The sequence below is a fragment of the Vanacampus margaritifer genome, unplaced genomic scaffold (genome assembly GCF_051991255.1).
Source record: "Vanacampus margaritifer isolate UIUO_Vmar unplaced genomic scaffold, RoL_Vmar_1.0 HiC_scaffold_42, whole genome shotgun sequence".
In the NCBI taxonomy this organism is placed as follows: domain Eukaryota; kingdom Metazoa; phylum Chordata; class Actinopteri; order Syngnathiformes; family Syngnathidae; genus Vanacampus; species Vanacampus margaritifer.
In genome coordinates this window covers 86,943-99,903 of record NW_027520752.1, presented here as the reverse complement: position 1 = coordinate 99,903, position 12,961 = coordinate 86,943, and the positions used below count along the sequence as shown (strand labels likewise).

General features: G+C 43.2%; 1 protein-coding gene across 1 annotated transcript; it reads left to right on the top strand.

Moving 5' to 3' along the window:
- Positions 1-3,091: 3,091 nt before the first annotated feature.
- Positions 3,092-9,232, top strand: LOC144040873 (uncharacterized). The gene is made up of 8 exons (XM_077555233.1): positions 3,092-3,286; positions 4,321-4,466; positions 6,176-6,291; positions 6,416-6,540; positions 7,704-7,993; positions 8,188-8,276; positions 8,348-8,531; positions 8,765-9,232. The coding sequence occupies exons 1-8, from the start codon at positions 3,229-3,231 to the stop codon at positions 8,909-8,911; spliced, it is 1,155 nt and encodes a 384-aa protein (XP_077411359.1). The 5' UTR covers positions 3,092-3,228; the 3' UTR covers positions 8,912-9,232.
- The last annotated feature ends 3,729 nt before the right edge of the window (positions 9,233-12,961 follow it).

Here is a 12,961-nt window from a genome sequence, read left to right as displayed (position 1 = left end):
AATTATTAATTTGTGTAAATATTGCAGTAAAATATAAGTTAACTCATTCACTGCCATCGACGGCTATAGACGTCAAAAATTCATTTGAACTATTTCGATTAGTTTAACATTTTCCCCACTTTTGTTAACAAGAGTATGAATACCTAGAATTTTTTTAAATTGTATTAGAACAGATATACAATTTGTGATAAATTGTGAGTTAACTAGTAAGGTCATGCGATTAATTACGATTAAAAATTGTAATCGCCTGACGCCCCTAATTTTTAATAATCTTTAATTTTCTTTAAAAAAAAAAGATTATTAAAAAAAATAAAGAAAAATAAAGAAAAGATTATTAAAAATTAGGGGCATCAGGTGATTAAAATTTGTAATCGTAATTAATCGCATGACTTTACTACAAACTCACGATTAATCACAAATTTTATATCTGTTCTAAATGTACAAAAAAAATAAAAATTCTAGGCTTTCATACTCATTAACAAAAATGGAAAAAAAATGTTAAACTAATAGAAATAGTTCATATTAATTTTTGACGTCTATTGCTGTCAATGGCAGTGAATGAGTTAATAATAATTTAACTTCATAAAATAAATGTTGCTTATTTTCATTGTCTCCCCATAGCACAATGGCTCGACACAACTTAGCATCACCTGTCCGTCATTTCAAAACTTTATTATCATTATTTTTTGAACAAATCAAACACTTTTACAAATTGACTAAGAACCCAAAAGAGGACAGTTAATGGCGATAATGTTATGTGCGCAAATCTGTATAATTAATATATTTCGATTTCACAAAAGTTTTTTTTAACGCTTTATTGATCAACGTGCACAGTCAACAACATGCATCGCAAAAGTCACATTAAAGTAGTGCAAGTCCAAACCAACAATATTAATAATGCAACAAATAGGCAGCTCGATTTCCAAAAAGTTCAAGAAAAAAACCCACCTCTAATGTTCCGCCCGCATTAGTTTCACGAACTCCCAAATCGAGCGCACTCTTGCTCCATCTTAAATCTCGCTGCTTATGCGTTCTTTGGATAGGTGCCTCCAACCAGGGGACCAGCGCCCCCCAGAGGCCTGCAACAACCGATGCAGCGGATGTGCGAACCAGTCCTGCTGTGTCCTCTTCCTCGTCCGCATCAGCAGCAGCTGCTACCGTACTTCCCTCTTCCGGCACATCATCAGTCGGAGAGGTCAGCAGAGTCATCCTCAGGGTTGCAGAGACAGACGACTCCCACTGCAGGGACCACGGCACCCGCCGTGTCGGAAACGGCGCTGTCCGGTAAGTGTCCCCCTGGCGTGTGTATATTATAAAAGGTGACATTTTATAGAAGAAATACTCTTTGATTGTTCATAGTTGAGAGTGCTAACTGGCCATATGGGTGAAATTATATAGCTAAAATACCATCGATGCCAGAAAATGTACCTTTAAACGGTGTGCAAAGTTGACATTTTGATGTTGGCCCCTCTCATGACTATAAAAAATAGTTTGATGAAGCATTGAAACACAGGATAACTGTCTTAATTTGTAGAAAAATATCATATGTCTCTTTTTAATGTTTGAGTAGTCTACATGGGTGTGGGCGCGTGTAGCCTTTCTTCGCAAGCAGCAGTTCCTCTCCTTCAGCATCATGTCCTCCACTTCCTCTCCTCCCCTCCATAATATCCACCCTTTCTCCCTCCGCCCCTCCGTCAGAGTACGGCCCTCATCGGCTGCCCATAAGTTTAGTGTGTAGGCGTTTGCAGCGGTTACTTCGCCTGGCCGACCCCCCCCAGGACAGGGGCGGCGAGCGGCCCCTTCTTCTGCCTCCTCCTCCTCTTCTTCCTCTGTACCCCCAGAAAGACTGGAAGCCACTGCTGCTCCTGAGACGCAACCCCATTCAGGTTACCCTCACCCCAACCCCCTTCGTGTCTTTTTTTTTCTTTTTTGCCTGCCCCCCGCCCCCTCCTCTCCTTGCCATCTTACCCTTGACATGCTTGTGTAAAGCCAGTTAGGCTCCACAATGACCACTAATCCCACTGTGATCGCCCCTCCATTCACAGAAATACCACCATGTGCTTATTAACATGCCACTAGCCTCTTTTACGTAGATGTCAATTTCATTCATTCACCATAACAGGACGGTCAAAGAGTGTGTGGAACTTCACACCCATGTCCCGCCATTATGGGATATACCATTTACAGTATGACTCTAATATTGAACAAAAAGGAGGCCCGTTGGCGGGACAACTTGGTCACCCCTTAAGTTGTGACCCACAAGAGGGCAGAAAAATCTATTTCCAAAAGTTTCACTTCAACTCGTCACCATGGCCACAATCTTTGCTCACTAGGCATCAAATTCTCACATTTTGTAGTGACAAGTCTCTTCTTTCAGACAAACTAACTTTTATTTGGCTAAGGTGTCATTTAGTACCTTTATTTTCACTTTAAGCGAGGAGAAGTCGGACTAACTCGCCTATCTTTTCCATGTTAAATTCGCCTCTTTTTTCCTCTTTATTTTGGATAAATCATAAGTTTTCAACCTGCTCTCATTTGGTCATTTTTCATCCGATTAAAAAAATTAGAACATGCTCGTGTTCCCCAAACCCTGGCCGTTCTAACGAGCCATTTTTTGAACCATTAAGTCGTGAGAGGCTTTTGTTCCAGGTGTGCGTCTCTCATACAATATCAATGGAATATGGGTGCGTGACGTCTCCAAGTCAAATGTGTGTGCGTGAAAGTGCATTTTTCTTAAAGGGACAGTGAGATACTTTTAGTTGATGTTGATTATGGTTAACTTCCACATTTTTTGACCGATTCGTCCTTTAAATTTTAAACTGTTCAGCTCATTTACATTTTTTTATGGACAGTAAGATACTTTTAGTTGATGTTGATTATGGTTAACTTCCACATTTCTTGACCGATTCCAGTCGTTTAAATTTTAAACTGTTCAGCTCATTTACAAGAGTCAGCAGTCCCATTCAAAATTTCCGCGGGAATTTTTCTAGTTATTATTATTAGGCTACAAGGCTTTGAAATGACGTCACACAGGTCTTCAAGGCTTTGAAATGACGTCGCACAGGGTCCCGCAAAGCTTTTTCCCCCCTTGTTTCGTCTGCTTGTGACGTGGTATCATTGTGATCTGGGGACAAGAGGGCGGAGGGAGGTGCGACGCAGTTGACTCGGTGATCCCCTGCTGCTAAGTGTGCCCCTGCTGTTAGTTTCCGTCCAGTGGAAGTTCCGAACATGAGGATTCATGCAGTGACTTTCCTTGTTACCTTTGTCCTTTGGTGGACTTGTTCAGGTGAGAGTGTACTTACTTAATTAACTTTGGATGAAAAATAACCCCCACCCACCACCCCCGCCGCAATACTTTGTCCAAAAGTCTAATGAAGTTATATTCTTTTAATTCCGAGTTCAACTCTTATCGAGGTTTTCCTTTAAAAAATGTCATTGCACTCATTGTGAGCTCTTGAGACTTTTTTTTAAATGGCAAAGGACTATCAAAAAAATAACAGCAATTTAGAATTTTATGGGAATAAAAAAACCATACTGTGCACTTCAAGGCGCCCGAGTCGCCACGGAGACGCAACAAGTAGGCCTACGCCACAACGCTCGGCTTGTATGCACTTTTCCTATGTTTTTTTTATCTTAAATGAGAGCCGTGCGTGCGCAACCCCACCAAGTGTTTCTTTGTAGTAACTTTACGTGTTTAGTTGTGCATTTATAAGGCTGGGAAGCGCTGGGAGCACGCTACTTTGGCGACAGTTATTAGATCTCTAAATTGCGATTTTCAACCGAACACACCGTCACAGTTCGAGTCTTTTAATACACTGTAAACAAAAACAAACAAAAAAGGTGTTTGCTCAATTTGAAAGATAGAATGAACAATATTCAGTCGGTGTTTGTAACTTTTCTCTCCTTAGCTAGATAATGCTTGACATGTCGGCTATAGCGGAATTGAAATACCGGAACTATAAAATATACATGTCAACTGCTACATCTTTGTTTAGATTTTATCCAACATTAATTATTAATTAATTAAATGTTTTAGTCCCTGTCACCCCCCCAGTTCTAAAATCCCATCTGCGCCACTATACGTAGGCCCTGCCTGATGGATCGGGGACGTATACTGTAGGCCTATTAGAAGTGTCTGCGCCCCATGTGACCTTAATTGTCCTATAGCGCCCCCTAAGGACACCACTTGAAATGGCAGAGACGTTCATTGCTATGTTACATGACAAGCCCCTGGACTAGCTATCATTTTTACTGTATATGCAATGAATGCGGTCATGTGTGGTGGATTTTGGTGTGTTTCTCATCTTGTTGTTTTTCCAGTGCTCTCCCAATGTCCGACCAACTGGCGGCGCTACAAGGAACACTGTTACTATTTCTCAAACGACTATCAGAGTTGGCAAAGAGCTCTACACAGCTGTTACTCCAAGGGAGGCCTCCTGGCCAGCATTTGGGACAGAAATGAGCAGGTGACGCTCTCTCTCTCTCTCTCTCTCTCTCTCTCTATTTCACTCTTTCCATCTATCTCAATTTCTCTCTTTCTCTCTCTATTTCTCTTTCTATTTCTCTCTCTCTCTTTCTATTTATCTATATTTTTCTCTTTCTCTATTTCTCACTCTCCATATTTCTCTTTTTCCTTCCCTCTCTTTTTCTATTTCTCTCTCTCTATTTCTCTCTATTTCTCTTTGTCTCTCTTTCTATTTATCTCTCTATATTTTTTCTATTTCTCTGTTTCTCACTCTCTCTATTTCTCTATTTTTCCTTCTCTCTCTTTCTATTTCTATTTCTCTCTCTATTTCTTTCTCTCTATTTATCTCTCCATTTCTCCCTTTCTATTTCTCTCTTTCTATTTATATCTCTCTATTTCTCTATATTTTTCTCAATTTCTCTCTCTATTTCTCACTCTCTATTTTTCCTCCTCTCTCTTTCTATTTCTATTTCTCTCTCTAGTTCTCACTCTCTATTTCTCTATTTTTCCTCCTCTTTCTATTTCTCTCTCTTTTTCTCTCTATCTTTCTTTTTATTCCTCTCTCCATTTCGCTCTCTCTTTCTTGCTCTCTTATTTCTTTATTTTTTTCTCTATCTTTCTATTTCTCTCTTTATCTCTATTTCTCAATCTCTATCTCTCTATTTCTCTCTCTCAATCTTTATCAATTGCACTCTCTCTCTTTCTGTCTCTCTATTTCTCTCTTTCTCTCTATTGCTCTCTATGTATATATTTCTCTCTCTATATATTTCTCTCTCTTCATTTCTCTCTATTCCTCAATCTTTTATCAATCGCTCTCTCTCTCTATTTCTCTCCTATGCTCTCTTTCTCACTCTCTGTCTCTCTATTTCTCTCACTATATATTTCTCACTATCGCTCACTCTCTTTCACTCTCTTTATATTTCTCTCTCTCTCTTTCACTCCCTCTCGATTTCTCTATTGCTTTCTCTCTCGCTATTTCTCTCTCTCTATTTCTCTCTCTATCTCTCAGTCTTTCTTTATCAATCGCTCTCTCTATTTCTCTCTTACGCTCTCTCTATTTCTCTCTCTATTTCTCAATCTTTATCAATCGCTCTCTATTTCTTTCTCTCTCTCTGTTTCTCTATTTCTCTTTCGATTTCCCTCTCTATTTTTCTCTCTCTATATTTCTCTCCATTTCTCTCTCTCAATCTTGATCAATCTCTCTGTATTGTATCTCTCATTCTCTCGCTCCCTTTTGCTCCCGCTCTTTCATTTTCATAACTTGAAAATGGACACTGTTTTGCGTTGATTCAAAAATCAGCTCATTGGCCGTGGCGGTAGTGTTCGCCCTGAGGCTGGGAGGTCGTGGGTTCAATCCCCGGCCGGGTCATACCAAAGACAATAAGAACGGAACCCAATGCCGCCCGGCTTGACACTCAGCATTAAGGTTTGGAATTGGGGGCTTAGAACACCAAATGATTCCCAAGCGCAGCCCCTGCGGCTCACCGCTCCCTGGGTCAAATGCGGAGAAGGAATTCCGCCCCACTTAGTTGGGTGTGACAATCAGTGGTACTTTAACTTTAAAAAAAGGCTAGCTCCGAGATGGTTCTGAAAAGCGGTTCCATCGTAAACGCTTGTGCCCCAAAAAGTCTTGGAAATGCGTCCACGCAGGGCCAAGCAAGGAACCGGGCTAATGGAAACGTTTCTTTACTCTCTCTACCATTCTTGCAGAACTGGGTGCGTTCACAATTTCCCAGGAACGCTATCTGGATCGGCCTGTGGCGTGCTTATCAGTATAACTCAGAGTGGAAGTGGGTTGATGGAACGCTTTACTTTCAAGTAGTGTCGTAAGTGCCATTTCTTTACTCAGTGCTTGGAGCAGGAAAAATCTCTGTGCCTGAAATCCGCTCTGGGAGGTTGGGGGCCACCAATTTATAAATCCCTTGTGTGAAAGCTTGTTGCCTGTTTCAGGCAATGGGGTCCTGGTCCGCTGCACGAAAAACCTAGTAGCGGATACTGCACTGTGATAACGCAAAGTGGTTGGTACACCAAGGACTGCGACAGGTACCTGGCCTACATCTGCAAGCGCCCTGTGGGTGAGTCCACACTTTGTTGATTTGTGGCTGCATTACCTTAGCGTGTCGCTACGACAATGCGGTTAGTAATGTGACGTCCCAGCAAAATTGGACTCGTTCTTTTTGCATGGAACTTTCTTTTCCAGGTGAGGAGATTGAGACGGGATTCCTGGTCCAATCCAATCCAAATCCATGTGTTGCCACATTGACATTGAGAAAGTGATTATAAAGTAACTTAGTTACTTTGCTAATTACTTGTTACTTTCATAGTAACATTCGGGAAAAAACACACCGGGTTTTGTCAATTAATTGGAAGTGCAGTTTTGAAAATGGCATTTAGGAACAAAATTAGTTTTTGTTAAAAATGAAATAGACAACCTTAGTTTTAAACATGCAATATTTGGCATCAAGCACACGATCACTTACTTGTTAACGCATTCACTGCCATTGACGGCTATATACGTCCAAAATTCATTTTGAACTATTTCTATTAGTTTTTTTCCACTTGCTAACAAGAGTATGAAAACCTAGATCTTTTTTTTTTGTACATTCAGAACAGATGTAAAATTTGTGATTATTCGTTAGTTAACTAGTGAAGTCATGTGATTAATTACAATTTAAAAAAATGTATCACCTGACGCCCCTAATTTTAAAAAAAAGTATTAAAAATAACGGGCGTTAGACGATTAAAATCTTTATTCGAAATTAATCGCATGACTTCAATAGTTGACTCAAGATTAATCACAAATTTTATATCTGTTATAAATATACAAAAAAATAAATTCTAGGTTTTCATAAAAAATGAAATGAAATGGGAAAAAAAAGTTAAATAGAAAAAGTTCACATGAATTTTTGACGTCTATAGTCGTCAATGGCAGTGAATGAGTTCATTTAGCTTTGAATGTTTATTTATAGCTTACTTTGGAAGCATGACTTCTTCATGCACAGATGATTACTTAGTAATTGCCAGAGTTCTTTTTAAGTCAGTCATACAGCTGATGGCAACCAGACTCCGGTATTTTTTCAAATGACTTATGCCATCATGCTCAAAAAGTAAGAGTGGCGCTAGCGACCCTGAAAGAAAAGGCAGACGTCCTGTGTCTTCAGAAGACGCATGACAAACAACGTTTGCATGTCTGCTAATGTGCACTGTCCTTTCAAATGGATTTCTTTTTTCTCTGCAGACGAGACCCCATCCCTTGCCTGTCCGAAATGTCCTGATCTTACATGCCCCGCTCTTCCTAATCTTACCTGTCCCGCCCTCCCGAAATGTCCTGATCTTACATGCCCCGCTCTTCCTAATCTTACCTGTCCCGCCCTCCCCACCTCCCACCCTCCCCACTACCCACTGACGTCGACCACCGCTCCGCCGACCAATCGGGAGCCCGAGATCTGCACGAGCTCGGCCAGTGGGATGGCGTGTTCCTCTCACAATGTCACATGCTCGTGCATGCTCCCCGTGCTTGCCAACTCGGTGAGTTAATGGTTTTTGCTGTGAATGCTGAATAGCATTATAAGCTCCCCGTGTTGTAAGTAAGCTGACCTTTTTCAGGTCATCTTTGGAAATATCTGTCCATATTGTCCACAATGACATAAAAAGGATCGTTTTTATTGTCTTTTGCAAATAAATGATTAAAATTAAATTTTTTCTCAATTGTGCGTGTACAGAAAGGCGGATTCAGAGGTGCGCTCGATGACGGTCTCAGCGTGAACCGCAGCATAGTCATCAGAGGACGAGCCTATCCCAAAGCAGAGACGTAATAAGCCACGCCCTGCCCCAAGGTCAAGAAGCCCGTTACCACGACGACTTTGTGTGTTTGCGCGGCAGGCTCATCGTCAACCTGCTGGGGCGCGACCTCCACCCCGATGACGACGCGACGGCGCTGCACCTGAGGTTCAACTTTGAAAGCAGAACCGTCGTGCTCAACTCCAGGGTGGACGGCTCGTGGGGTGAAAAGAGGCAGGAGAACTTTCCAGAGCAACGGCCCTTTGGACCCGGACTCGACTTCAAGGTCACACCACTTGATCTTGATCTGGTCACACTTGGAAGTGTTTTTCTTTTGAAGCTTTTTCTGTAGTGCGCATCTATGATGAGGCCTAGCATCCGTAAAATCCAAAATATCAATCCAATATGAACAAAAATTGAAGTGGGCGCAAGTAGAGATGTCCACATGTGAAAATGCACCTGTAGAAACTACATTTACTGATTGAGTACTTATTGACCTTCTGATTTGTCCTCATCCAGATTGTCATCTGGTGTGACGCCGACACTTTTCGCCTGACCTTTAACGACATCCACCAGATGGATCACAAATATCAAATTCAAGACCTGCGAAGCATCAAGTGGTTGGAGGTGTGGTCTGCGTTGCTGACTAGTATCCAGCTGATGTGATGTCGCCGTCCGAATGCAGCTTCCTGTCTGGATGACCACTTTGTGGACGCCAATCAGCAATTAGTTTAATTCTAGTACTCACTACTGCCACCTTTTGTTGTTCTCCACTGTTTAGCTTAGCGATGCAACGATAAAATGTAACTGTACAATTTCATGTCATGGAGGCCACACTACGGATTGTGGTATAAAAAAATGTGTGGAATATTAAGTGCCAGGGATGTGAAATATGAAGAGACATGACGTTCCAATTAGTTAATTTCCACTTGAGTGTTTTGAAGTGATAAAATAAAGTGAACAATAAAAGTGAATAATTAAAGTGAACATTTCAGTAAGTGTCTTTGTTTTTGTGCGGTTGCAGCACCCTCTGGTGGCTCATTTGTCATTACGTGCCTCTCAAAAGCGTTATCAGTGCTTGTAGGTAGTGATGGGACGAACAACACTGGTGCTCCAGCACTCTGCCGAGTGCGCAAGTGTGAAACCCCGTATCGGCGCGTGTATCGCTTTATCGCAGTGGTTCTATGGAATTGTAGTTCAGGGTTTGAAGCTTGTATCGAAGCTTCAGTGTCGCACTGCCATCACTACTATATACACAGTGTGAGATGGGACAATGAAGCCTTGTGAAGCTTTTGAGGCTTTCGGCTGATTGCTTTGGAAAAAGAGTCGAAGTTTCAAAGCCCCATAAGATAGATCGTACCGGTGACATCTGGTGGTCAGCTGGAGCCATAGCAGCTATAATCTTCAAAGTGATTCGCCTGATTGATTTATATTCCAACATAACACCAGTACACTCAGTCTTACATTTGTGTCTATCTAATGATCATCAGGTACACATGGAAGTGTTGCAATATTTTGACACTGTACCAGTACTATGGTTCAATGTGATGTCCTGTTACTCATTCAATTTTTATAAACATGATTTGGATATGACACAAGTGCGCTGTGAAGCCAGATGACAAGTATTTCAACATCAGTCTTTGGGAGATGTGACTGAGGGTCTTGGAGAAGCGCTTATAGCAACCCGGTGGAAAATACTTGGGCCAAGCCTGTATCTTCTACACACTATTTAAAAGTAATGCATAATTGGAAACTTTAATTGCATCATTGTGGGAGTACTTTTGTTGGAAACATACCGAATAACTAACTTTTCCAGGTGAACATAAAGTGAAGCAAATATCTACATGAGGGAATTGTGCGCCTGACACCGCGCCAAAGGGTTTGAATCAGTTACGTAATTTCCGGTATCTCATTAGCGCGCATAAAGCCGCATACGTCATCAGCACGTGATCACGGAGGTTTCATCGGGGCTTTTGATACATTGTTTCGAGCAGTCTGTCTCACTCGGCTGACACATGCTCCGGAGTCTCAGTGTCAAACGTCCCACCTCTTTTCTTTTTTTTTTCTTCTTTTTGGAGAGCTCAGTATTGATCATTTGACATGTCATCATCACTGTTCTCCTTTTTTTTTTTTTGTATGTGGGTGTGTGTTTGTGCGTGTGTGTGTGTGTGTGTGCGTGCGTGCGTGCGTGTAAAAAAAAAACAAATCCCATACCGTTCACCTAAACCAAACACTTCAGAATCCAGCGTTGTGGGGCCGTCAGGAGACCCGAAGAAGGACCAAAGAAAAGAAAGGAAAGTGAAGTCCAGTACCGACCAGACATCACCCACCGGGCCACCAACCAGAGTCCTTCACCAACCCCAGAGACATCCAAACTCCAACAAATCAGGGAGACCTCAAGGGCCCAAAGGAAAGACTGAGGAAAGGTAGGAAGGACAGACGAAGCAGAGTGAGATCCCAGACACCAGCATCCACCGATTCAATGACCTGAGGGAGAAGCAGATTGTGTCTGAGTTACGATAGATGCTGGTGTGGTGGATCTGGCATGCATGAAAATCTCCACCAAAGAGGGGAGCCGTCGACCCCCGCCAGGACAGAGTGAGCGCAACACCTCAGGGCCCCCCAGGCCGTGGCAGCGCCAAAGGACGACCCCCGGGCCCCGCAGGGGCCACCGGCCGGAGAGCAAACCCAGGAGCAGGAGCGCCCCCCACCCCAACGCGGCCCGCGCCCCCAACCCAACGCAGCAGGACGGGGCACTGCAGGCCCGCCAGGCACCCCACCGGCCCACAACCCCTGCCCCCCCCCCCCCCCCCAGTTGTATGGTGCATTAAAATTGGAGGGGAGTTGCAGGGCGAAGATGGTGTTTCCACCCTACCCCACTCCCCCCCAAAGTGTGTTATGTGCCCTCTATGTCTGAAGTGTATTGTGCAAAACTAGTGCAGTGAGTTAAGAGGAGCGACCAGCTGCGCCCCCCCCAACCGGGCGGGGGCGGGAGGCGCACCCGACCACCAAACCCCCCTCCACCCCACCGGGACCCCGGCGGGCATATGGGACCAGCCCGGCGGGGCGATAGGGCTTGCCCCCCGGAATACTGGGGCCCGCCCGAAGTGCCAGGAGGTCCACCGGAGCGGGGCGGGCACAACCCCAATCCCATCCACCCTCCCGGCCCCCGGAGCGCCGAGACCCAGGCCACGGATGGAGCCCCCGGGCCAGGGGAGGGGGAGGAAGGCGGACAGGGGAGGGGGAGGGGACGGGGGAAGGAGACGACAGGAAGGGCAGGAGGCAGCGGCAGGGCCGCAGAGAGAGGGGGAGAGGCACCCCACCGGCCCACAATCCCCGCAGAATGCAGAGACATCAATGTAAGTTATCACGATGTGGTGGCTCTCGCTAACAGGCAGAATTAAATAACCAGAATTAGGTTAAAATATTCTATATACGTAGACCATATTTCGATGAATTTTGATATTTGGTTTTTATTTGAGGCCGATATTTTTTCCATTAAAATGCGATTTATGAGGAGGTTAGACCATTGGTCGATATTCAGAGTTTGTTTATTTTTCCAGTAAGGGCTACAAGTGTAGATTTAATTTGTTTATGTGGTAAGTCAGTTGTCGTTAGGTCACCTAGCAAACACAAGTTTGGAGATAAAGGTATCCTACAGTCCAAGATAGCGGAAAAAATTTCTAAGACTTTAGTCCAGAAATACATAACCGGAGTACATAACCATAAAGCATGAAAATAAGTGTCTGTAGTGTTTTGTAAACACTGGAGACAAATGTCGGAGTGTGAGAGTCCCATTTTCTTCATCATATATTGAGTAATGTATGTTCTATGAATAATTTTGTATTGGATAAGTTGTAAATGTGTGTGTTTTGTCATTTTAAATAAGTTTTCACAAACTTGAATGCAAAAGTCAGATTCCGGAGCTATAGACAAGTCTGTCTCCCATTTCAAGATGGGTAAAGACATTTTATCAGTATATGAAAGTAACTTATATATTTTTGAGAGTTTTTTTGTTGTCGGAGAAAGCTTGATAATATCTTTAGCTAAAACAGGCGGTTGGAGCATACCCCGAAGTGTTGGAATTGGTTTCTTTATCATACTTTTAACTTGCAGATAATGTAAAAAATTTCCGCTTTTTATTTTGTATTTTTGGAGCAAGGATGTATATGATATAAACATATTATCTGAAAAAAAAATGGTTGAGATGTGTAATTCCTTTCTGCTCCCACACACCTAAATAAAACGATTGGGTTACGGTGTGGGAGTGGAGGACCCAAGTGCAGGAAGGTAGGAGAGCCACGGCAGGGATGCGGATAACTTAGTTTTAATCAAAAAACAAGGAAACACAAAATCACGCCCGAGGGCGGACAAAACGGCGAGTCATTGGGATACGGAGTAGATTCACGTAGAAGCGCTACAAGTCAGGTCTGGTGAGTAGCGTCACGGAGTAATAACCCGACACTCCTCGCTGTTTCTGCCAGGCCTTTATCTTGGCCTGATGGGCTGATGGGCAGCAGGTGTGTTTGGCGGGCTCCGCCCTCCAGCTGTTTCCCCAGTGACTGCAAGGGAAACAGAAACAGCTGACCCCAATCATTACAGTTTGGTTGTTAAGTTGAAAGTCGGTGTTATGCCATAGGGGAGAAAGCCCACAGGGCTCCACTTGGGCTTTTGTAATTTCTAGTTCTAGTGCCTTCCACCAGGCAGTCAGGGTGG

Bases quoted from the DNA above. Each gene is read 5' to 3' on its own strand.
- LOC144040873 (XM_077555233.1), top strand. From the start codon at position 3,229: ATGAGGATTCATGCAGTGACTTTCCTTGTTACCTTTGTCCTTTGGTGG. The intron at 4,467-6,175 runs GTGACGCTCTCT...CCATTCTTGCAG, and splicing joins TTTGGGACAGAAATGAGCAG to AACTGGGTGCGTTCACAATT. The intron at 6,292-6,415 runs GTAAGTGCCATT...TGCCTGTTTCAG, and splicing joins CTTTACTTTCAAGTAGTGTC to GCAATGGGGTCCTGGTCCGC.